This window comes from Eschrichtius robustus, chromosome 13 (assembly GCF_028021215.1).
Source record: "Eschrichtius robustus isolate mEscRob2 chromosome 13, mEscRob2.pri, whole genome shotgun sequence".
Lineage (NCBI taxonomy): Eukaryota > Metazoa > Chordata > Mammalia > Artiodactyla > Eschrichtiidae > Eschrichtius > Eschrichtius robustus.
Genome location: NC_090836.1, coordinates 43,879,548 through 43,900,787, shown reverse-complemented (window position 1 = coordinate 43,900,787; position 21,240 = coordinate 43,879,548). Strand labels below are relative to the sequence as shown.

At 45.0% G+C, this 21,240-nt stretch overlaps 1 protein-coding gene, 1 long non-coding RNA gene and 1 pseudogene across 5 annotated transcripts; 1 reads left to right on the top strand and 2 right to left on the bottom strand.

The window, feature by feature from the left end:
* Positions 1-1,075: 1,075 nt before the first annotated feature.
* ANKRD33 (ankyrin repeat domain 33) lies at positions 1,076-4,918 on the bottom strand. Of its 3 annotated transcripts, none has more exons than XM_068560438.1 (5): positions 4,708-4,918; positions 3,823-4,074; positions 3,448-3,577; positions 3,126-3,266; positions 1,076-2,005 (listed from the first exon to the last, which is right to left on the bottom strand). In XM_068560438.1, the coding sequence occupies exons 2-5, from the start codon at positions 4,027-4,029 to the stop codon at positions 1,284-1,286; spliced, it is 1,200 nt and encodes a 399-aa protein (XP_068416539.1). In that variant the 5' UTR covers positions 4,030-4,074; positions 4,708-4,918; the 3' UTR covers positions 1,076-1,283. The 3 variants fall into 3 exon arrangements, with proteins under 3 accessions (XP_068416539.1, XP_068416541.1, XP_068416540.1); XM_068560440.1 differs by having other exon boundaries at positions 3,841-4,074; XM_068560439.1 differs by lacking the exon at positions 4,708-4,918 and adding an exon at positions 4,331-4,367.
* On the top strand, positions 4,703-8,393 carry LOC137775675 (uncharacterized). Of its 2 annotated transcripts, none has more exons than XR_011076063.1 (3): positions 4,703-4,830; positions 7,412-7,527; positions 7,890-8,393. It is a non-coding gene; the product is annotated as an uncharacterized lncRNA (long non-coding RNA). The 2 variants fall into 2 exon arrangements; XR_011076061.1 differs by having other exon boundaries at positions 7,412-7,535.
* Positions 8,394-9,866: 1,473 nt separating this feature from the next.
* LOC137775801 (uncharacterized protein C10orf143-like) lies at positions 9,867-11,793 on the bottom strand (annotated as a pseudogene).
* Between the last annotated feature and the right edge of the window lie 9,447 nt (positions 11,794-21,240).

Sequence of the window (21,240 nt, the reverse complement as noted above, 5' to 3'; positions counted from 1 at the left end):
GGGTATGGGGTACATGCAACCTCTCTGCATGATCTTCACAACTTTTCTATAAATCTACGAAAGTTTGAAAAAATCAAGTTTATTTTTTACAAAGGCCTAAAGTTTCAAAAAGATACTTAGTGAAAAGTCTCCCTTCCACCCTTGATCAGCTGCTTAGTCTTCTTCCCTAAAAATCTGTCATGTCTCTTTCCAGAAAGGTGCTGTGAGGCAGCATGGTTTGGTATGAAGAGTCTGGCCCCTACAACTGGAATGGCTGGCTCTCAATCTTGATCTCTGCCAGTTTCTAGCTGTGTGAACCTGGGCAATTCCTTACCCTCTCTGTACCCTGTGTCCTCAAAGATAAAATCCTCATAGGATTATTGGGAGTGTTAAATGTCTTAATGAATATAGTAAGCACCTTATAAGTGGTTGCTTTCATTATCACAAATAAGCAAGCAAATATATTTATGCAACAAATACGTTAAGAAAAAATACCCAAAACTTGTAAATAAGGCACACCAAAAAATCACTAAGTGCCCTTTCAAAGATATTTTAGATCATTGGCTAATAACCCCACCTATGGGTCATTCAGGGGAAGTAACTAAGTTTGCTATACGATTTACTATTGATTAGTGCGCAGACTATAAAGTTAAGAGGTTAACTAGTAGAAGATTGATAAATAGCAAATTATTTTTGTCTGGTAGGAAAAAAAAAAACAGTTATGGTTTTATTGCCAGGTAGCAATTGATTTTTTTGTATCTAACTTTGCAATCTTATTCAAGCATTCTTTTTTCCCCTGAATGTCAATAAGAGTTTTTCATTTCTTCCTTTGATCCATCCTGCTAGTTTGCTCATTAAGTAGTTAAATAAATCTTCGTACTCACTACATGTCTGTATTAGTCAAGTTTATCTTGGTGCAGATTTTACTTTGACAAATAGTAGCATGCCATATACACTGTTCCAGCCCTTGTTTTTTTGGTTTTTGTTTTTTTTTTCACTTAATACATCTTGAAGATAGTTTCACATCAGAACATAAAGAGCTTCCTTACTCTTGTTCTGCCACTGTATAGAATACATCATACGGGTGTGCAGTATTTACACTCAGAATCAATTTAGCCAGTCCCCTTTTGATGGACACCTAGGTTGTTTCCACTCTTTTATTGTTGCAAACGATGCTGTATGAATAACCTTGTACACAGGCTGAGAGTACAGTCACTTAGACAGAGGTGGATGGGAAGGCAGAAGGGGCTCTAGAGGGCAAAGGAGCCTCAGGGAGCGGCCTGATTACCTGTTCCCAGCCCGGCCTATCCCGTCGTCCCCTGGCTCTGTGCCAACCTGGCCTCCTCCTGCCTCCTCCTCTCCATCCTGAGCTCCTGGTACCTCCAGACAGGAAGGGACAGCCTTCGATTCCCTGCAGACCTGGGCTCTGGCTTCCACTGAATGCCAGATGAGGGTGCCTTGGAGAGGAGGATCTTAGGGGCTTGGGGCCTGGGGCTAGTACTATCTCTGGGCTGGAGCCACTGATGGCACATGCTCAATACACCCTGAGGGCTCTGGTAGGGGATGAAGACCCGGGGGCCAGGGACTTCCTGGGGGAGTTGGGGTACTGGGGGAGGGGGCGGGGCAGTGCCTAGCAGCTCTGGCACAGACTTGCTTCGGGTGCCCAGTGCAGGTGGGTGGTCAGGGCACAGGGTGTGGCAGGCAGTGGTGAGGAAAGGACTCGCCAGGCTGGTCGTGACGGTCACAAGGTGGTCCAGGACACCCCCCTCCTGAGGAGACTGCGCAAAGGGGAGGCTCAAGGTGGCCTGAAGTCGTTCTAGGAAAGACGGGGCGGCCTGAGCCTGGGCCTGGGCCACAAGGCCGGGCAAGGCTGGCCACTCAGGCTGGTAATGATGGCTGAGCTGCTCCACTTGGGGCCGCCGCAGCAGCTGCTGGATCCTTTGCACCGTGTCGAAGCTGTCGGTCAGAAATGCCCACTCCAGGGCTGTCTTGCCCCGGACAGGATCCACTGCAGTCAGGTCAGCACCTGGGGGCGGGCAGGGGGTGACATGGGGTAGGACAGGGATTGGTGACTTGCAGACGGGCAGACTCTTTAGCAGCAGGACTGATTGGGGTTACATGCAAAGCCACAGAGTCCCATCCTGTTGCAGCTGGAAGCTGGGGCCCCTCTGTGGCTACAGCCCAGAGACAGTACCAGTCCCAGATCCCAACTTCCGGTTTAGGACTGATAGAGAAATTGGAGTCCAGCGAGGGGAAAAGACTTCACAGAGACCTACTGGGGGGATGGGTATCTCCAAACCTGGGGAAGAACAGACCTCCTGAGCCAAGGCACTGACCAGAGGGGTGGTGTGAAGTTTGCCCAGGACGGGTGGGGGGCGAGCTGTACCCTCTGGAGCAGGTGGAGGGGGGATCCTGATGGTTCCCACTCCTGGTTCTTCTCTTCACCACCACACACCCCTAATCCTGGGAGCGAGGGGAGTGGCAGTCACTCTGAGACAAAGGAGGGGGTGTAGAGCTTCCTCCCTTCTCACCCCAAACCCACTCTGACGGGATGGGAAAGGGAAAAGCTGGAGGCTGGGGTCCCCCAGAGTGAACAACAGAGGGCAGCCCCACCTCAGGGAGTAATGAGGACCCAAGACTCCACAGACAGTGTGGACTTCACCCCAGAACAACTCTACACGGCCACACGTCTCAACTACCCGTCACTGCATTCCTGGAACCCTGGCTCATCAGAGCTGGAAATCAGCCCAGAGAAAGCCATCACTCTCATCTTACACTGGTGAGGCCCAGAGAGGGAAGCTGTTTGCCCACGGTCACTCAGCTGGTGGCAGAGCCGGGATGAGAACTTAGGAATCTGGTTCCAGATACCAGCCTTCTTTGTATTAGGTTCTCCAGCTGGTCTAGGTTATCCTCCCAAGCTTTCTTTTCTGGGACCGCCACTCGCAATGCAAATAGAGCTATCAATAGCTGGACTTTGTCGCTTGTGAGAAGCCCCAGCACACTCCCCTCCTCCAGGAAGTCAGCCTGGATTGATCTTCCATCTCCACCTCTCTCCTCATTGCAACTATGACAGCTGATTTAGTGTCTGGTGGGGAGGCGTGGGGGAGGGACTGGAGGCCACACATCTTGGTTCAGGCCCCATGCACCTGCCATGAGGAGGGCAGCCACGCATTCGGAGCGGTCCCGCATGGCGGCCTTCATCAGCGCAGTTAGCCCCCGCTGGTCCCGGCGCTCCAGGTCAAGGCCAGCATAGTAGTTGATCAGGAGACTCACCAGAGGCACATGGCCTGCAGGGCACCAAGGGCAGAGCTTAGCTACCCAAGAAAGGGAAGACAAAGCCCCAAACCCACCCTCCACCCAACAAGGCAGCATCTGGGGTGGGGGAACGTCGGTGCAAAGAGTGTGGGGCTGTGGCCGGGTCTGGGGGGTGATGGGGTTTGGTAAAGGGTGGGGTTAGCAGCCTCTCACCTGCTTGGGCAGCCAGCATGAGGGCTGTGTCTCCTTCTTTGTCCTGCTGGTTCACATCCAGGAAAGGACAGCGGCTGAGCAGGGCCACAACACTTTGGAAGCCGTGGTAGCATGCGACCATGAGGCCTGTCTGGGGGAGGGACAGCTCAGCCCCGGTGCTTTCCTCCAGGAGCTCCTTGGGAGGCCCTGTGCCTTCTAAACCCACAACTGTCCCAGAGATGTTCCAGCCCCTGTGAAGACCCACTCTCACCCACTCCCTCCCTCCCGAGGACCCAGGCTGTGGGTGTTGATCCTGAGACTCTCTAAGGATGAGTGTGGCGTGGTGAGGACACAGAGCGCCCCCTGCTGCCCTGTGAAGCACCCAGGGTAGCTCACCCTCCCATTGCTGTCCACCTGGGTGGCCTCCTCTGGAGAGACCCCATCATCCAGCATGGCTTGGAGCTGGGCAGTGTCATTGCGGAAACAGGCCCAGTACAGGGCGCCCAGCGTGCAGCTTGGGGTAAAGGTCTCATTGTCGGGGCGGGACAGGGCCTCAGAGACGTCCAGCCCTCCCTTCTGCAACGTCAGCTCCTCCTCTTCCATCCTGGGGGCAAGAAGGCGAGTCTCCCCTCCTCACGCAGTTGGCATCTATAACACAGAATGAAGGGAACAGTCTCCCTGGATTCCGGGAGGGGTCCCAGCAGCTGCGAATCGCCCAACTGGCCCTGGGGAGAGCTTTTTCCCACGGGAGCCTCCGGTCCCATCCACCTTGGAGAGAGGACAAGCCCCTGGCAGGGATGCCGAAGGGCAAGAACCCTAAGAGGGCCGAAGTCGTTCACTGCAAGTGAGGATCCTAGTGAGAGTCAAGGAGAGAGGCGGTCTTCTCTTTCCCATGGGACCTTACCTGGGGTTTGGAGGGTCCCTAGGAGGCAGTCATTGCTGGGGCCCAGCCTGGAGCCCACAGCACCCCCCCCCAGACTCCTGGGAGCACACGCACGGGGTCTCTGGAGTGTCTCGAGGTGGACTATCTGCCCCAGGAAGCAACGCAGGTAGCAGATGGCGCGACTTAGAAAAAGCTGCCTCAGACACCTCGGGGCTGAGCTGGATCAAGCCGGGTTTGTTAGGGATGGGGGGGCGGGCGGGGACGCTACTCTCCTCTCCAAGCCGACCAACACCCGCCCCAGGAGCCTGGCCGGAGTGGGCGGGGCCCGAGTCAGGGCGGCTCCTCCCCCGCGGAGGCGGCTCTGAGAGTAAGATCCGCCTCTCCGCCGAAGCGCTCACCTTCGGCCTTCTGGGGAGACCAGCTGCCGCAGAACGAGACCCTTCGGCGATGGAAGGGCTGCCAGGTTTCCGAACTCGGCCCCGAAAGCTGAAGTCCCTTCCTCCTTGGTGGAGTAGGGCGTGGTGAGGCGGGGTGGTGGGAGAGAGTGCAGATGAAGACATCTCACTAAATAGGGGCTGGGACGGAGGTGGGGTGCCAGGGGTCACCTGAATCTATTTTTTGAGGTTCTGGGAAAATTAAAGTATAAAGAATTGCTTAATTAGGGGTACAAAAATCATGATATATTAAGTTTAATGGATTAATCTGGTGTGGTAAATTAAAAATGAAATATTTAAATTGTGTTAATACTTAAATCATTTAAATTAAACCATTTATTTACAATTATTTATTAAATTAATAAATTATTACTAAATTATTCTTTAAGTTAAATTACTATTAAATATCAAATTTAATGAATTGGTTTTGGACCTCAGGTGTAGAAAATGGAGCCAATCATATTGCTCTGCTTATATCACTCCCACTATCAGACTGTACAAGATCTCTCTCTTGTTTTATTTTACTTTATTTGGTTTATCTCTTTCATCCCTGATCCCCACAGCCCATTCTCCTCCTTTCCTTTACCAATTGACACGTATATCCTTGAAAATGTACATTTCATTGAAAAAGGTAGTGTTGATTTGTGTATGTTTTAAGTAACACCTTAGATTGTGCTACAGAGCTCATCGTGTTTGTTCTTTTTACTCAGCGTTATGTTTTTGGGATCTGGCCTTGTTGCATTCTGTGCAGTGTGCCAGTCATGAGTGCCTTTGGTTGTAAGTAACCAAAAGCTGACCTCAGTGGTGTGGTGACTGCCACATTCTGGCAGTTCAACATCCATCCAAAACTACAGAAGCTGGAAAGCTAAAGTGACACCTCCTAGATTCTTGTGAGCTAGGAATCTGATTTAGGTTCTACTCTTGTGTGAGGCATAAATTTGGAATAGAACTAAGTAGCATGGGACATCCGTTTTGCTGTCACAGGTCATGACAGATGCAGGAGGGTCCTGGTGAGCAGCTTCCTGATTCATCAGCTTCCTGTAGTAGTGACTGTTGTTTTCCCCATCATAGGCAGAGGTCACATGCCTCTCAAAGCTGGGAGTTGTTCCAGGACCTAGAGCCTGCTTCTCCGTTTAAACTAGCCAGATTTATTTCTGTTGTCTGCAATTGAACCCTAACTGACACATGTGGCTTAAACAAATAGAGGTTTATTCTTCATATGGGATAAAAAGTTCAGGCATAAGAAGCTGTTGGTGTTGATTTAGTAACTTTATGTTGTCAGGGCCTTCTCTAGGAGTCTCTTGACTTTTCCTCATGGTCACAAGATGACTGCTGTACCTCTAGCCATCACAGTAAAATGTGGTGAATGCACACTATGGACTCTATGCAGCAGTTAGAAGAAATCTACCAGATTATGTGTCAGAAATCACGGATTAGATGATAGAATCCCTATCCATAACCTCCCTTCTCTCTAGTCACCTTTTATTATAGTTTGGTGTGACCAGGTAACACATTTTTGGCCAATGAAATGCAAGCAGCAGTCTGATGGGTGAGGCTCCTGAAAAAAAATCTTTGCTCTCTTGATAAAATATGTGAGGTGTACCTTTTAACCTCTTTCTTTCTTCCCTCTTATTCCTGCTGCATAGAATTCCATAGTGTGCATCCATCACATATTACTTATCTACTCTTCCAGTGATGGACACTTACGTTGCCTCCAACTTCATGCCACTGCAAATAATGCTGCAGTGAGCATCCTTGTACATATCTAGTTGTAGACCTGAAAAAGAGCATCTCTGAGACTGCTAGGTCATAGGGAACATACATACTTATTGACCAGGTACTGTCAGATTGCTCCCTATTTTGCAGTGCACCCACCAACAGTGCATAAAAGTCTCCCAAATCATTACAAACCCTTGTACTTATTCGGCCTTCTAATATTTATCAATCTGATGGTACAGAACTATAAAGGGATATTGCTATTTTACATTGGATTTTTCTGGTTATCAACAAGTTGAGCATCTCTCCACATACCTGATAGCCATTCTTGTTTCCCCTCCTGTGAATCACCTGTTCATAGCCTGGGTCCAATGTTCTATTAGAATTTCCTGTCTTTTTCTTATTGAGTTTTCAGGAACTCCTTTTAATATTCTAGATAATAAACCCATTGTCAGGTGGGTTTTAAATGTGGCAACTGTAATATAAACCTTTCTGTTAGCTTTATCTGTGGTGAACTTCATCGAAAGAAATCCTGAATTTTGATGTGGTTAAATTCATAAAAAATCTCCTTATACTTTGTGCTTTTGGGTCTTGCTTAAGAAGAATTTCCCACTCCAAGATCACAAGGATCTTCATCTCTCTTATTAATCTTGCAGTTTTATTTTTAATATTTAGTTTTTAATCCATCTGGAATTTACTTTTATATATGGTGTGAGGAAGAGAGCTGTTATGAACTGAATTGTGTCCCCCTAAAATTCATATGTGGAAGGCTTAACCCCCAATGTGGCTGTATTTGGAGACAGGGATATTATGGAGGTACTTAAGACTAAATGAGTTCATAGGGGGCCCTAATCCAATAGGACTGCTGTCCTTTTAGAAAAGGGAGAGACACCAGAGCACGCTCTCTTTCTCTTTTTCTCTCCTCCCTTCCCCCACCCCTGTGTGAGCACAGTGGAAAGACCATGTGAGGATACAGTGAGAAGAGGCCATCTACAAGCCAAGGAGAGAGCTCTCACCAGAAACCAACCCTGCTGGCATCTTGATCTTGGACTTCCAGCCTCCAGAACAGTGAGAAAGTAGATTTCTATGGTTTAAGCTTCCCAGTCTGTGGTATTTTGTTATGGCAGCTCAAACAGACTAATACAAGATCCAGCCTTTTCTCCAACTAGTGAAATAACCCCATCTATTAAACAATTCTCTTTCCCCTGATTTGTAGCATCATCTTTATCATATATAAACTTCAAGTCTTCTTTAATGTTTTATGTTGTGTTTGAGTTCTTATATCATTTTACTAGACTGTTCCAGTGCTGATGCAACACTGATTTTATTACTCCAGCTTTGTAGTGTGTCTGACTACCTGATAGGGTGAGTTCTCCATATTTCATTTTCTTTTTCAAAATTGATTTTTATTCTTTCATATAAAATTGCAGGACTTCCCTGGTGGCGCAGTGGTCAAGAATCTGCCTGACAACGCAGGGGACACGGGTTCAAGCCCTGGTCTGGGAAGATCCCACATGCCGTGGAGCAACTAAGCCCATGTGCCACAACTACTGAGCCCGCGAGCCACAACTACTGAGCCCGTGTGCCACAACTGCTGAAGCCTGCATGCCTAGAGCTGGTGCTCCACAACAAGAGAAGCCACCACAATGAGAAGCCTGTGCACCGCCACAAAGAATAGCCCCTGCTCGCCGCAAATAGAGAAAGCCCGTGCGCAGCAGCGAAGACCCAACACAGCCAAAAAAAAAAAAAAAATGCAAATAAGTTTGTTGAATTCTTTAGAAAAAATTTGCTGGCACTTTGATAGGAATTGCATTGAATTTATAGATTAATTTGGAGAAAGTTGACTGCCTCACAATGTTAAATTTTCTCCTCCACAAACATGGTATATATCCATTTTCCAGGTTTTCCTTTATGTTCTTTAATAATGTTAAATTTTCTCCAGCATGGTCTTACACATTCATTGTTAGGTTGATTCCTAGATTTTTTTTTTTTTTTTTTTTACATGCAGGTATCAACCCAGACAGCGTTCACTTGTCTATCGATTCCTAGATTCTTTATAGTTTTTCTTGCTATCGTAATTAAAGTCTCATGTTTTTGTTTTTGTTTTGCTTATTGTTGATGTAGATTTAATTTTTTCTCTTTCTCTTTCTTAGACCTCATATATGCTGAATCAGATTAATCACAATCCTCAGTTCTCATTATTGGTGCCTGTATAGTCTGCTTTTATTTAGCTTATTAATTAGTTAATTACTTTTAACAAGGCAATAAACACCCATAATACCACCTCCAAACGAAAGCTTGAACTTGACAATACACTACGTGATTTTCCCAATGTATCCCCTGCCTCTCCCCACCCAAGGCAGCTATAATCCTGAATTTCATGCCCTTTGTTTTGTTCCTTTATATATTGTTGTATTGCATCTTTAGGTATTCCTTCAAAGTATATATATTATGTATATTACACATATATAATTCTAGTATTTTAGCTTAAAGGATGTAAATGCTGTATGTAGCCTTTTGCTGTCTACTTTTATCACTGAATAACATATTGCTAAGATTCATTCATATTGTCGTGTGGTGCTACAGTCCGGTCATCTTTGTTGCTATGTGTATATTCACTCCATTGTGTGAGTATACCACAGTTATCATGCTACTTTATTGATGGATATTTGGGGTGTTTCCAAGTTTCTGCTACTATAAATTGTGCAGCTATGAACACTCTTTTTTTTTTTGATCCAGCAGGGAGGTATGCAAGATCTTAGTTACCTGACTAGGGATCAAACCTGCGCCCCACTGTAGTGGAAGCGCGGAGTCTTAACCACTGGACCGCCAGGGAAGTCCTAAACACTCTTCTTTTTTTAATGAGAAATTTCCATTTTAATATAAAATTGGTCCTGTGCCTGATAACTTCAGTTAGGGACTCACACAGAACAGACTGAGTACTAGCATTTAGTAAAATTCAGTTGAAGATTATAGTGCATTTTAAATATAAAAATAAGACTTTTGTTTAAAAAGAGTACATAGCCCTGGATACATCCATAAAACAATGGAAAAGTATAAAGCAGGGCTACATCTAGTTATGGGTCCATAAGCCACAGGATTCTCAAACCTCACAGGATGTTCGATACCGAATTTTCTTAAACTTTTAAATAATGCAAGTGATCTTCTCAAGCAAGATGCATTTGAAAGGAGGCCTACTGTGTAATAATTTGGAGGCTCTTCTGAAGTGACGGGATCCTCTTGGCTCTGGCGCAGAGGCCCATGGGATTACCTGACGGATGGAGAGGACAAACCGGGCTGCTATTTGAACAGGTGGGCACCCACATCCATCCATGAGAGATTTACATTTGCTGGCACAGGAGGGTTCCAAACCACAATTGGAATCTTCCTTTTTCAACTTGCATCTTCTAACAATTCTCTGTATGGTTAAAATGTCCAGATTCCCCCGCAGTGCATCTGGAGGAAGGCTGAGCCGAAGAATCCCCACACTTGGTCTCCCCTGGCCACTGTCTGTCCTTGGTGCTCCTCCCGGCTCCAGGATTCCAGGGTGCTCGCCTTCACCTGGGGGCAGCCCTGCTCCTGTGCAGCTGCCTCCAATCTCCTGCAGGCCCGTTTCCAGTTCCCCGGAATCTGCAGCTCCTCTGGCCTCTGCCGTCGCCACTGGACCGGGGCCAGAGTGTCCACGCGGCCCCAGGCCTGAGTCCGCCCAGCCTCTCATCAAACGCTCTTGCATGATTGTGTATGCAAGAGTACTCTAGGAGTGGAATTGCTGAGTCAAAAATCATTTAATTATACAATTTTAGGAGATAATGCAAACTTGTTTTCCAAATTGTTTGTACCATTTATAACTGAACCCAGTAATGTAAAAGAGATCCTGTGAGTCTGTATCTTCTTCCACTCTTGTATTGTCACTTTAAATTTTTGCCAGTTAGAAGGATGTAAAGTGGTATCTCATTATGATCTTGATTTGCATTTCCCTGATAACTAATATTGTTGCACATCTCTTCATGTGTTTGTGGACTGTATGTAATAGAATTCTCTCACTGGACACAGGCTACCCAACTAGAGAGTACATTTTCTAGCCATCCTTGCATTGAGTATGCTTATGTGATTAAGCTCTGGCCTAAATTGACTCTTTATAAGTGGAGATGGTATGCTCAGTTTCTAGAAGTATCTTTAATGCGATGGGAGTGTGTTCTTCTTGTCTTCACCATCTTGCCTTCTGGCTGCAGAAGTTATAGCTGGCGCTAAAGCAATCATCTTAGGCCAGGAGGCAGAAGCCATATGTTAAAGATGAAGGAACTACAGAGAAGGTACCTGGTTTATTTGTCTATACCTGGGCCGAAATCACACTGTCCTAATTACTGAAGCTTTAAAATAAATTATGGTATGCCAAAGCAAGTATTCCCACTTTCTTTTTCTCCTTTAACAATGTCTTGACTACTCTTGGTCCTTTGAAGTACTGGAATTTTGAATGTCTGTCAAATGTGACAGATTGAAGATGGCCACAAATCCTTTGACACTTCTCCTACTGGGAGGTGTTCTATTTACCTTTCCCTTGAATCTGGCTGGTCTTAGGGGCTCATGGCAGAAGTGATGCTTTGTGACATATGAAGCTGGATCAGAAGAAACCTTTCAGCTTCCCCCTTGGAAGTCTCACTCTCCAGACACTCTCTCAAGTTATTCCCTCTCAGGATGCGGCCACCATGCTATGAGAAGTCCAGCTTGTAGGTGCTATAGTTGACAGCCCCAGCTGAGTTTCCAGCCTCCAGCCGGCATCAACAGCATCATGGGAGTGAGCCACCTTAGGCATCCAGACTAGTTGAGCCTTCAGGTGACTCCAGCTTTGCAATGAACACCTGTCTGCGACCATATAAGAGACTCTTCTATTTAATCTGTAGATCAATTTAAAGAAAACTGATACCTCTATAATATTGAATCTTCTAATCCTTAAATATGGTCTATCTTCTGTTTATTTAGATTTCTTTAATGTCTTCAATATTTTATAGTTTTCTCCCTAAAGGTCTGTGCTGGAGACTTATTGTGCCCACCCACATTCAATTCTTCTATCTCTTCCAGACATATGGAGGATTATACTTCCCCAGCTCTCTTGCAACTAAGCGAAGTTGTGTGGTTAATTTGTCTAATAGGTTGTGAGTGGAATTGACAGTGTCCCTTTTGAGCCTGTGCATTCACTTGCTAATGTAAGACTCTCCAGCAGCTTTTTTCCTGCCTTGGTGATGGCGGAGGATGCCTCATGGCAAGATCATGGAGCCACAGGATCAAAGCAACCTGAATTACCAAATTGCTACCTGGATAATCACCCAGACACATGGCAGATTTTGAGTGAATGAGAGTGAGAAATCAACTTTTTGTGTGTGTTAAAGTACTGATATGTGGTTGACTAATAGAACATTTTATATTGTACATGTTTTGATAGATTTTTTTCCTACATACATTCTGATGGTAGGTAAATAGTATCCTTTTATTAATTTTATTAATATTTTCTAACTGCTTATTCCTATAGTCTGTATTTCTATATATTATTTTTATGTTCTGTTTTATATTTTATGTTTTATTCTAATAGAATATATTTTGCATATTAATTTTATATGCAACAAGCTTTCTAAACTTTCTTATTGATTTTAATAATTTATCTATAAATGCTTTTGGATTTTTGCACCTATATTCATGGATGAAATTGGCCTCTAATTCTCACTTCTTATCACCCTTGTCAGGTTTTGATATCATAAAATAATAATTCATAAAATAGGCTCATATAGTAAGTTGAGAAGTATTCTCTCATTCTCTCTTTTCTGGAAGAGTCTGTGAGGGGATCATGATTATTTGTTCCTTAATATTTGTTACTCTTCCCAGTGAAATCAACCAGGCTGTAGTTTTCTTGTTGGGAATATTTTTGACCATTAACTCAATATTTTCAATGGTAATAGGACTATTCAGTTTTTGAATTTCTTTTTAAGTCAATTTTAAAAGTTATCTTTTTCTAGGAATTTGTCCATTTCATCCAAAAATTTTAGTACATTGGCATAAAGTTGTTCATAATATCTTCTTCTTACAGTCTTTTTACGAATGTGACATGTATAGTTAAGTCCCTGTTTTTGTTCTTATGTCAGTCATTTGTGCCTCCTCCTTTTATTTTTCTTGAGCAATCTCACCAAAATTTGACAATTTTATTAGTCTTTTCAAAGAATTTTTTGATCTTCTTGTTGTTTGTTTGTTTTCTAATGCATTGGTTTCCTCTTATCTTTTAAAATATATTTTCTTCTACTTTCTTTGATTTATTTTGCTATTATTTTTCTAATTTTTTGAGATATAAATATAGATAATTCTCATCCTTTCTTCTCTTTGAATATCCACATTTAAGACTTTATATTTCCCAGTAATTACTGTTTTAGTTGTTCCATTTTTATATCCTCTTTGACCAATGAATTATTTTTAAGTATGTTTATTAACTTCCAAACAAATGGTGATTATATTTTTGCTACTGATTTCTACTACTATGGTGATAGAACATAATTTTAAATATTTATATTAATTGAGACTTGCTTTATGGTCTAGTATATGGTTAAATTTTGCCAAATATTTCATGTATACTTGAAAAGAATGTGTATGTTGCAGTTATTGGGTGCGATAATACATTGAAACTATCTCACTGATTTCTGGCTTTCATTGCACTATTGAGAGTTCTTTGTTTCCTTTGAAGTTTGTCCTTTTTCTATTGCTGTCTTTAAAATCTTCTCTTTGTCTTTGGTGTTCTAAAGTTTTTTCTTATGTGTAGGTATGGATTTCTTATTGTTTACCTTTCTCTGGATTTTTATTTATCCTGCTTTTGGATCTATAAATTGTTGTCTTTCATCAATTCTGGAAAATTCTCTTCACATACTGCCTCTGTCTCATTCTTTGTTTCCTCTGTTTCTGGAACTCCATTTAAACATATGTTAACTTTATCACTCTATTATCCATGTCTCTTAACATCTCCTTAAACTTTTCATCTCTTTTTTCTCTGTGTGAGGCATTCTGGGTAATTTCTTTTGAACCGCATCCAGTCTACTAATTCTCTCTTCAATTGTTTCTTGTCTGCTGTTAAATTTGTCCATTTAATTATTTTAAAGTTCTATGATTTCAAACTTTGTGGAATGAGGTAACATTGTTATCATAGGCTGAACAATAGCCTCCCCAAAGATGTCCACATCCTAATCCTCAGAACCTGTGAATATGTTACCTTACATGGCAAAAGGACTTTACAGATAAGATTAAATTAAGGATCTATAGATTGGGAGATTGTCCTGGATTATATGGGTGGGCTGGATCTTGCTGATAGTCTTTTTTCCTTTTGTGTTTAGTGTTTTTTTTTTTTGTTTTAAACTGTGAGCTATTTATTTTCCCTGGAATATTTTGTTGGAAATCCTTGAAGCTGAGGATGAAGGTGTCTTCTTTCAGAGAATGTGAGCTTGCTTCTGCCAGGCACTTAGAGGTACCACCAGTCTTGAACCACTTTCAATGGAATTCCTGACTTGGAGGTTTTTGGATCACCCAGGATAATGTAAACTTGGGCTGCAGATCAGCTCAAGTGGATAGAGGGGATAAGAACCTTTCCATCAGTTTAGCACTGAGGAGGCTTTCATTAAAGTCCCCTGGAGGTGACAGTGGGGTGGATTTATTTGAGGTTCAATCTTATATTCAGAACATACACTTTGGACTCCTAGCTTTTTTTTTTTTTTTTTTTTTATTTATTTATGGCTGTGTTGGGTCTTCATTTCTGTGCGAGGGCTTTCTCTAGTTGTGGTGAGCGGGGGCCACTCTTCATCGCGGTGTGCGGGCCTCTCACCATCGTGGCCTCTCTTGTTGCGGAGCACAAGCTCCAGACGCGCAGGCTCAGCAGTTGTGGCTCACGGGCCTAGTTGCTCCGCAGCATGTGAGATCTTCCCAGACCAGGGCTCGAACCCGTGTCCCCTGCACTGGCAGGTGGATTCTCAACCACTGCGCCACCAGGGAAGCCCAGACTCCTAGCTTTTTAAAGAAATCTTCTATGAAATTCCTCACCTTGATTCTGTCAGATATGAAGGCTATGGAAATTGAAGCTCAAGTTTGCCTAATTCAACAGCTGTCCTCAAGCTAAAGCATATTCTTTGCTCTGTTTCCCTGAGGTTCTGCCTTCCCTTAGATTTTAACCTAATAAATTCTTGCTATCTGGCCAGCTCTTCTATGCTTTTAAAATAATTTGTATTTTAACTTGCATTTTTACTGTTTTACTCAGAAAGATTAGCCCAGAGTCCAGCCAGTCATATTATTGGAAATAAAATTTCCTCTAATCCTAATTAAAAATCAACCTAATAGGAAAATTGGCAAAAGACATGGTAATTAATTCGTAGAAGAAATACAAATGGCCAAAATAAATATATGAAAAGATGCTTCATCTCACAAGTAAGCAGGAAAAGGCAAATTAAAACAATAATGGGGACTTCCCTGGTGGCACAGTGGTTGAGAATCCACCTGCCAATGCAGGGGACACGGGTTCGAGCCCTGGTCTGGGAAGATCCCACATGCCACAGAGCAACTAAGCCTGTGTGCCACAACTACTGAGCCTGCGCTCTAGAGCCCGTGAGCCACAGCTACTGAGCCCACGTGCCACAAATACTGAAGCTCGCACACCTAGAACCCGTACTCTGCAACAAGAGAAGCCACCGCAATGAGAAGCCCACACACCGCAACGAAGAGTAGCCCCCGGTCCCCACAACTAGAGAAAGCCCGCGCGCAGCAACGAAGACCCAACGCAGCCAAAAATAAATAAATAAATTAATTTAAAAAAAAAAGATAATGAAATATCAATATTACTCTGGACCATCAGCTTAGCAAAAATTAAACACTAGTAATATTAAATGCTTACACTGTTGGAAGAATGTGAATTAGTGAAGTATTTTTGGAAAGCATTTTGACAGTGTCTATCAAAATAACAAATGTACATACACATTAACCCAGAAATTCTGATTTTAGAAATCTTTCCCAAAACAGCGCTTGCATATGTGAACAAAGATATACTGTGTATAACTTTGCAGCATTATTTGTATTTGTAAAAAAATTTAGAAACCACTTAAATGTTCATCAGTAGAGGAAGGGCTTGGGAAAATATGCATGTGTAGATTTTGCCTTCATTAAAAAAAATAATAAGATAGGGGAATTCCCTGGCCGTCCAGTGGTTAGGGCTCCACACTTCCACTGCAGGGGGCACGGGTTCGATCCCTGGTCGGGGAACTAAGATCCCACATACTGTGCAGCATGGCCGAAAAAAAAAAAAAAAAAAAAGGATAGATCCATATGGATTGCTCTGAAAATATCTCTGAGAAATGTTGTTAATTGAGAAGAAAAACTCAATGTAATATATATATCATGTGTGTGTGTGCACCCATGTACAGTTGGCTGCTTACATGTATGTAAATGCATAGAAAGGCCTGAAACAGTAGTTCTCAACATTGGCTGCACAGTGTAATCACTTGGGGACTTTTAAAAATACTGATGCCTGGGGACTTCCCTGGTGGTCCAGTGGGTAAGACGCCACGCTCCCAATACAGGGGGCCTGGGTTCGATCCCTGGTCGGGGAACTAGGTCCCACATGCATGCCGCAACTAAGAGTTCGCATGCCACAACTAAAGATCCAAGTGCTGCAACTAAGACCCGGTGCAGCCAAAATAAATAAGTAAATATTAAAAAAAAAATAGTGATGCCTGGAATGCACCCCAGAGATTCTGAGGTAATTGGTCAACTTGGGCAAGGGGATTTTAAAAATCTCATGTGATTCTAGTGTGCAGCCAAAGTTGAGGACTACTGTAAAGAATGAAGCTCATTAAAATGTTGGCAGTGGGGACTTCCCTGGTGACACAGTGGTTATGACTCTGTGCTCCCAATGCAGGGGGCCCTGGTTTGATCCCTGGTCAGGGAACTAGATCCCACATGCATGCCGCAACTAAGAGTTTGCATGCCACAACTAAGGAGCCTGCGAGGCACAACTAAGGAGCCCAACTGCCAGAACTAAGACCTGGTGCAACCAAATAAATAAATAAATATTTTTTTTAAATGTTGGCAGTGATTAACTTAAGGAGGGGGATAGGAATGAGATGAAAGGGGACCTTCATATTTTGCTTTTTAATGTTTGAACCTTCCACCAGGATAATTACTACTTGATAACAAAAGGGGGAAAGAAAAGAATCAGAAAGATTTCCCTATTTCCTCCTCTTCCTCCACAACCTCTCCTGTACAGAGTTCATAATTCCTCAGTGCTATCTCAGAAATTCATTCATTCACTCAATAACTATTAATTGAAACCTACTTTGTGTCAGGCATATATTTTGGGTCTGGTGCTTTTCATACTAGTTATCATTAATCTCATACTTGGCTATTTCCCTCACCTTGGTCCCTCTGTCTCCTGCATCTAGCACAGTGTCCGCCACTCAGGAAATGTGAATTTCCTGAGGCTCTCCTCTGGCCTGAAGAACCCCTCAGCACCATTCAGGAGTGACTGTACTAGAAGGATAGGAGCCTTTAACTTGTGCTGAGAGGCCCCAGGAACATCTCGCTAGGTAAAAGGGGATTTCACACTTTGCTTTTCAAACTCTCTTCCCCCAAGCCTTGAGAAGCTCCTGCCAGTTCAGTACACTACCCCCCCCCAGCCTCTGCAAGGGTCCCGTTTCTGCAAGGCCACTCTCAGCCAGCAGGTGGCAGCCCTGTGCAGGGATTGGGAGAGCATCCCCACCCCACAGAGTGGAGGCTATAGCAGAGGGTTCTGGGGTCAGGTGCAGGTGCAGGGTCTTGGCAGGACTAGTGCACAGGGGGAGAGTGGTGGAGTTCGATTTATGGTGCAAACCACAAAGGACAGGAGAATTATTTCTGTAGGTCATCATTAGTAAACTTGTCTGGGTACCCAGAAGTTTCATGAGTTTTCTTTTATATTCCATCTGCAGCGATGCCCATTTGGAGGTGCCCCATCCAGGCCTTGGTCCTCGGGAGACCTCTATGTCCCTCCCTCACCCCTGCTCAGTTCCTCAGCCTGGGTCTTGACCCTTCCTGTGTATGTCTTTGCTGATAGAGATGATTGTGGCAGTGGGGAAGTGGAGGTTGCTGGTTAATGTGTCAAATAATGGGTAACATCCTGGGCGATACAGGTGCCTGTCAGGTACATTTCCTTCTGGAGTCTCCGTGTGGCGGCCTTAAGGATTAACAGTGAAGGAACTGTGCAGGTTATCCTCCTTTTGATCTCTGAGCTGCTGGGGTCTGACAGGAGTTTACCAGAATGCTCTTTTCTTGCCACTCCAGTTTCTCTTCAGCCTAGTTCTCTTCACTGCCTTCTGTCTGTCTTCCTTCTGTCTGGCTTCACCTTTTCTCCATCTTTTCAGTTTTTGATCTTTCTCATCTTACTGTCTGGATCTTTCCATCTTTTTACCCCTCTAACTCTCTCTCTTAAGCCCTGATAATATGCATTATTTGGAGCACCAGCTTGATTCTCTCTCTATCTTGCTCTCTGACTGTCATGCCATATCTCCAGCCGTCTAATCCTCTGGGCTGGGGTTTGCAGGAGTCTTGACATGTGGAATTCAATCAGAAAAAAAGGGGGAGTCTGGGGGAGAGCACAGTGGCAAATCTGCAGATAAAGAGCTCAGAAAACGCTTGGGTCCAGTTTGGAGCACAGACCAGCCACCTGTCAGGAGCCAAGTGTCCTCTCATCTCATCCTCTTCCTTTCTTCCAGGATCTTTTTCCAGCATGAACCCCCCTATTCCTACCCTACAGGTCTGGTGGCAGGTACAGCTGGGGCCAGAGGTCAGTAGGGAAACGGCCCAACCCAGCTTAAGGACTAGGAATGGTACCCAGCAGGGTGGGGCGGAGAATGGAGGAGGTGGCCTCTGACCCCAGCTCTGGCCCCTTCTGGGGGTCCTGTGTGACCTGCCGTAGGTCATGCCCCCTCCTCCCCAGCCACGATCTACATCACAAAACCCACAGCTCGTAACTCAATGCCAACCAGGGAAGCCTGGGATTGATTTAGGGCCCCCTCTGACCAGTTCACCCTCACTAGACTGTGGCCCCTGGGGTGGGGGTGGGGATGAGAGTCATGGGTGAAGTTCAGGCAGGGGGGGTCCTGCCCACCACTACATCATACCTGTTGCACTCTTAGTGGACATTTTGTGGGAGGGGTCCAGGCACAGGAGTCCAAGGTTCCCACTGACCAGCCCATTCTTGCTGGCTCAGCTCAGGGCCCTGCTGAGGGAGCTGCATCCATGGCTTAGTAGGTGTTCAGGGTCAGCATCCTCAGGATTCAGGCCCCAGGCATCTTCCAAAGCAAAGAGAGCCTCCTTATGCACCGAGAGAGCAGATAGGTCCTAAGTAAGCCCCTCCACCCATCGCCACCAACCTCAGTTATACTGAGCTTCTCAGGGCTCATCTTCCCAGCCTGGGGTTCCACAGTCCACCACCAATTACACATATGTTTCACCTGGTGCATTTCTTGTTGTTGGCTTCCATCCATCCACTATTCCTTTCTGGAGATCTCACTAAAGAATCTCCTCCATTTGGAATGTTTCAAACTTTTTTGACCATCACCCACAGTAAATACATCTACCTTCAGCCCCAGGACACATGAACATACCTATAACTAAAAGCAAAGTTTTATAAAACTATGTGATGCACTGCGATATTTTCTTTTTTTTTTTTTAATTAATTTATTTTTGGCTGTGTTGGGTCTTCGTTGCTGTGCGTGGGCTTTCTCTAGTTGCCGTGAGCAGGGGCTACTCTGTTGCAGTGCGAGGGCTTCTCATTGCGGTGGCTTCGCTTGTTGTGGAGCATGGGCTCTAGGCACAGCAGGCTTCAGTAGTTGTGGCACGCTCTAATGTTTTCGACTCCATTTTATTTTGTTGTAAGAAAAAATGTTTAAAAAATAATTTTACAAACAACTAAGGTGCTGCCACTTACAGTTTATAAGTAACCTCTTACATTTTTACACCTTCACAAGTTGTAAAGCCCATTTTACAAAGAGGAAAATCCACATCATCTTCATAAAAGCCAGTGAGAAGGTAAGGCAGGGTTCTTTCATTGACCCATTTTATAGATGAAGAAACACAGACTCTGAGAGGTTAATGGACCTGCTTGAGATCACCCAGCTGGTGAGTGGCAGGGATGGGTTTCCAAGCCAGGTCTTTTCCGTGCTGGTTTGTGGTCCCCTGTACCCTGTGGCTTCCCTTCCTCTCCTCCTCAACCCTCCCAATTGATATCATTATCTCTTTCCAGTTTGAAGGCCATCCCTCCTGGGGGGAAGATGGAGGGACAGAACATCTGAGTAATTCTGTTTTCCATGTCATCTGTTAGCCTTGCGCCATCTGCCGATTCCACTCTCAGCCCCAGCCCTCTCTCCCTGAGAGGCCGGAGTGGGGGGAGAGGCTGCTTTCTGGGGTCTGGACTCAGAATACCCACAGAACGTTCACTTTTCTGCTCAGAACCAACAGCAGTGGACTCGAATTACAGGGCGCGCAAGGGAGTGGAGCGAAATGGCGGAGAGGACTTTCTGACGTCAGAGGGATAAAACAGTAGGAGTCCCCCACCACTCGCAGGGTCTTGTCTTCACGCCCCTCACACCTCCACCTTGGTGAGGCTCCAGAGCTGCTGGGAGGATGAACTGACCCCAGCAGCCAGAGCCCTGCAAGCTGCTCGGGGTGAAAGCAAAGGAAGTCCATCTTACAGGGAGCTGGGGCAGATTTATGGGGCCTCGGGTGTGGCCGGCTGTTACTCAGCCTCTGACTTTTTAATTCCCCAGCCTCCTCACCCACCCCATCTCCTCCCCAAGACGCCCTTTGTGCAGGACAATGAAGAATCTATAAATTCCGGGGGACAGGGATGTCGGGGGAGGGGAGCATCGGACACTTCAGCTCAGCATAGATAGCAAAGGGGGGCCTCCATGGACCTGCTGCATCTCATCTGATCCACGCTGGAGCTCAGAGAGAACAGTGGGCCAAGCCTTTCCACTGCTTTTGACAGATGAAGAAACAGGCTCAGAGGCAGAGGGTGTCTCTAGTCCCTGCTTCGTTCACTCTACCTTTGAGTTTGGGTGTCAATACATCACGGTATTTATTTTCCCTCTCTTACTCATCCCCTGGTCATTCCCTCAAGCCAGGCATTCACTCAACAAACACGTGTATTCACTCAACAAACACTCATTGAGTACTAACTGTGCCAGGCCGAGGACAGAGGCAGACCCTGGCCCGCCCTGGAGGAGCACACAACAGAGGGCTGTGACTTAGAGGGGCCAAAAGTGTAGCTCTAACCCCAGTTTTTCAGGCTGGCAACGTGCACCCTGATCTCTTTCCTCAGCAAGCCCTCTGCAGCTGATGACTTCCACAAGCAATTTTTTTTTTTTTTTTTGGATTGACGTATAGTTGATTTACAACGTTGTGTTAGTTTCAGGCATACAGCAAAGTGATTCAGTTATACATACATATACATCTTTTCTTTTTCTTTCCAGATACTTTTCCCTTATAGGTTAGGGCATTTTTTAATGTAATCCTGCCCAGGGTTCTGGGAGTTAGGTATTGTGTATGCCTCCCCCGACACTACGTTAATATGGCCCTGAGAAGGTAAGTGGTTGCCCTCTGGCGGAGGGTAGAACACCAGGACCCAGGCCCTTGCCTCTGCATCACAGCTGCACCTCTGAGTGCTGTGGGGACCCAGAGCAAGGGCACAGGCTGTGGCCTAAACGTCCTCTACTACTCACTTGCCCAAACTAG

What these genes read in the sequence shown, in the direction of transcription:
- ANKRD33 (XM_068560438.1), bottom strand. Translation starts at nt 4,029, where the DNA reads ATGGAAGAGGAGGAGCTGACGTTGCAGAAGGGAGGGCTGGACGTCTCT. An exon ending in CATGCTGGCTGCCCAAGCAG is followed by an intron (nt 3,267 to 3,447) that starts GTGAGAGGCTGC and finishes GGTGCCCTGCAG; the next exon opens with GCCATGTGCCTCTGGTGAGT. An exon ending in GGCTGCCCTCCTCATGGCAG is followed by an intron (nt 2,006 to 3,125) that starts GTGCATGGGGCC and finishes GCCCGCCCCCAG; the next exon opens with GTGCTGACCTGACTGCAGTG.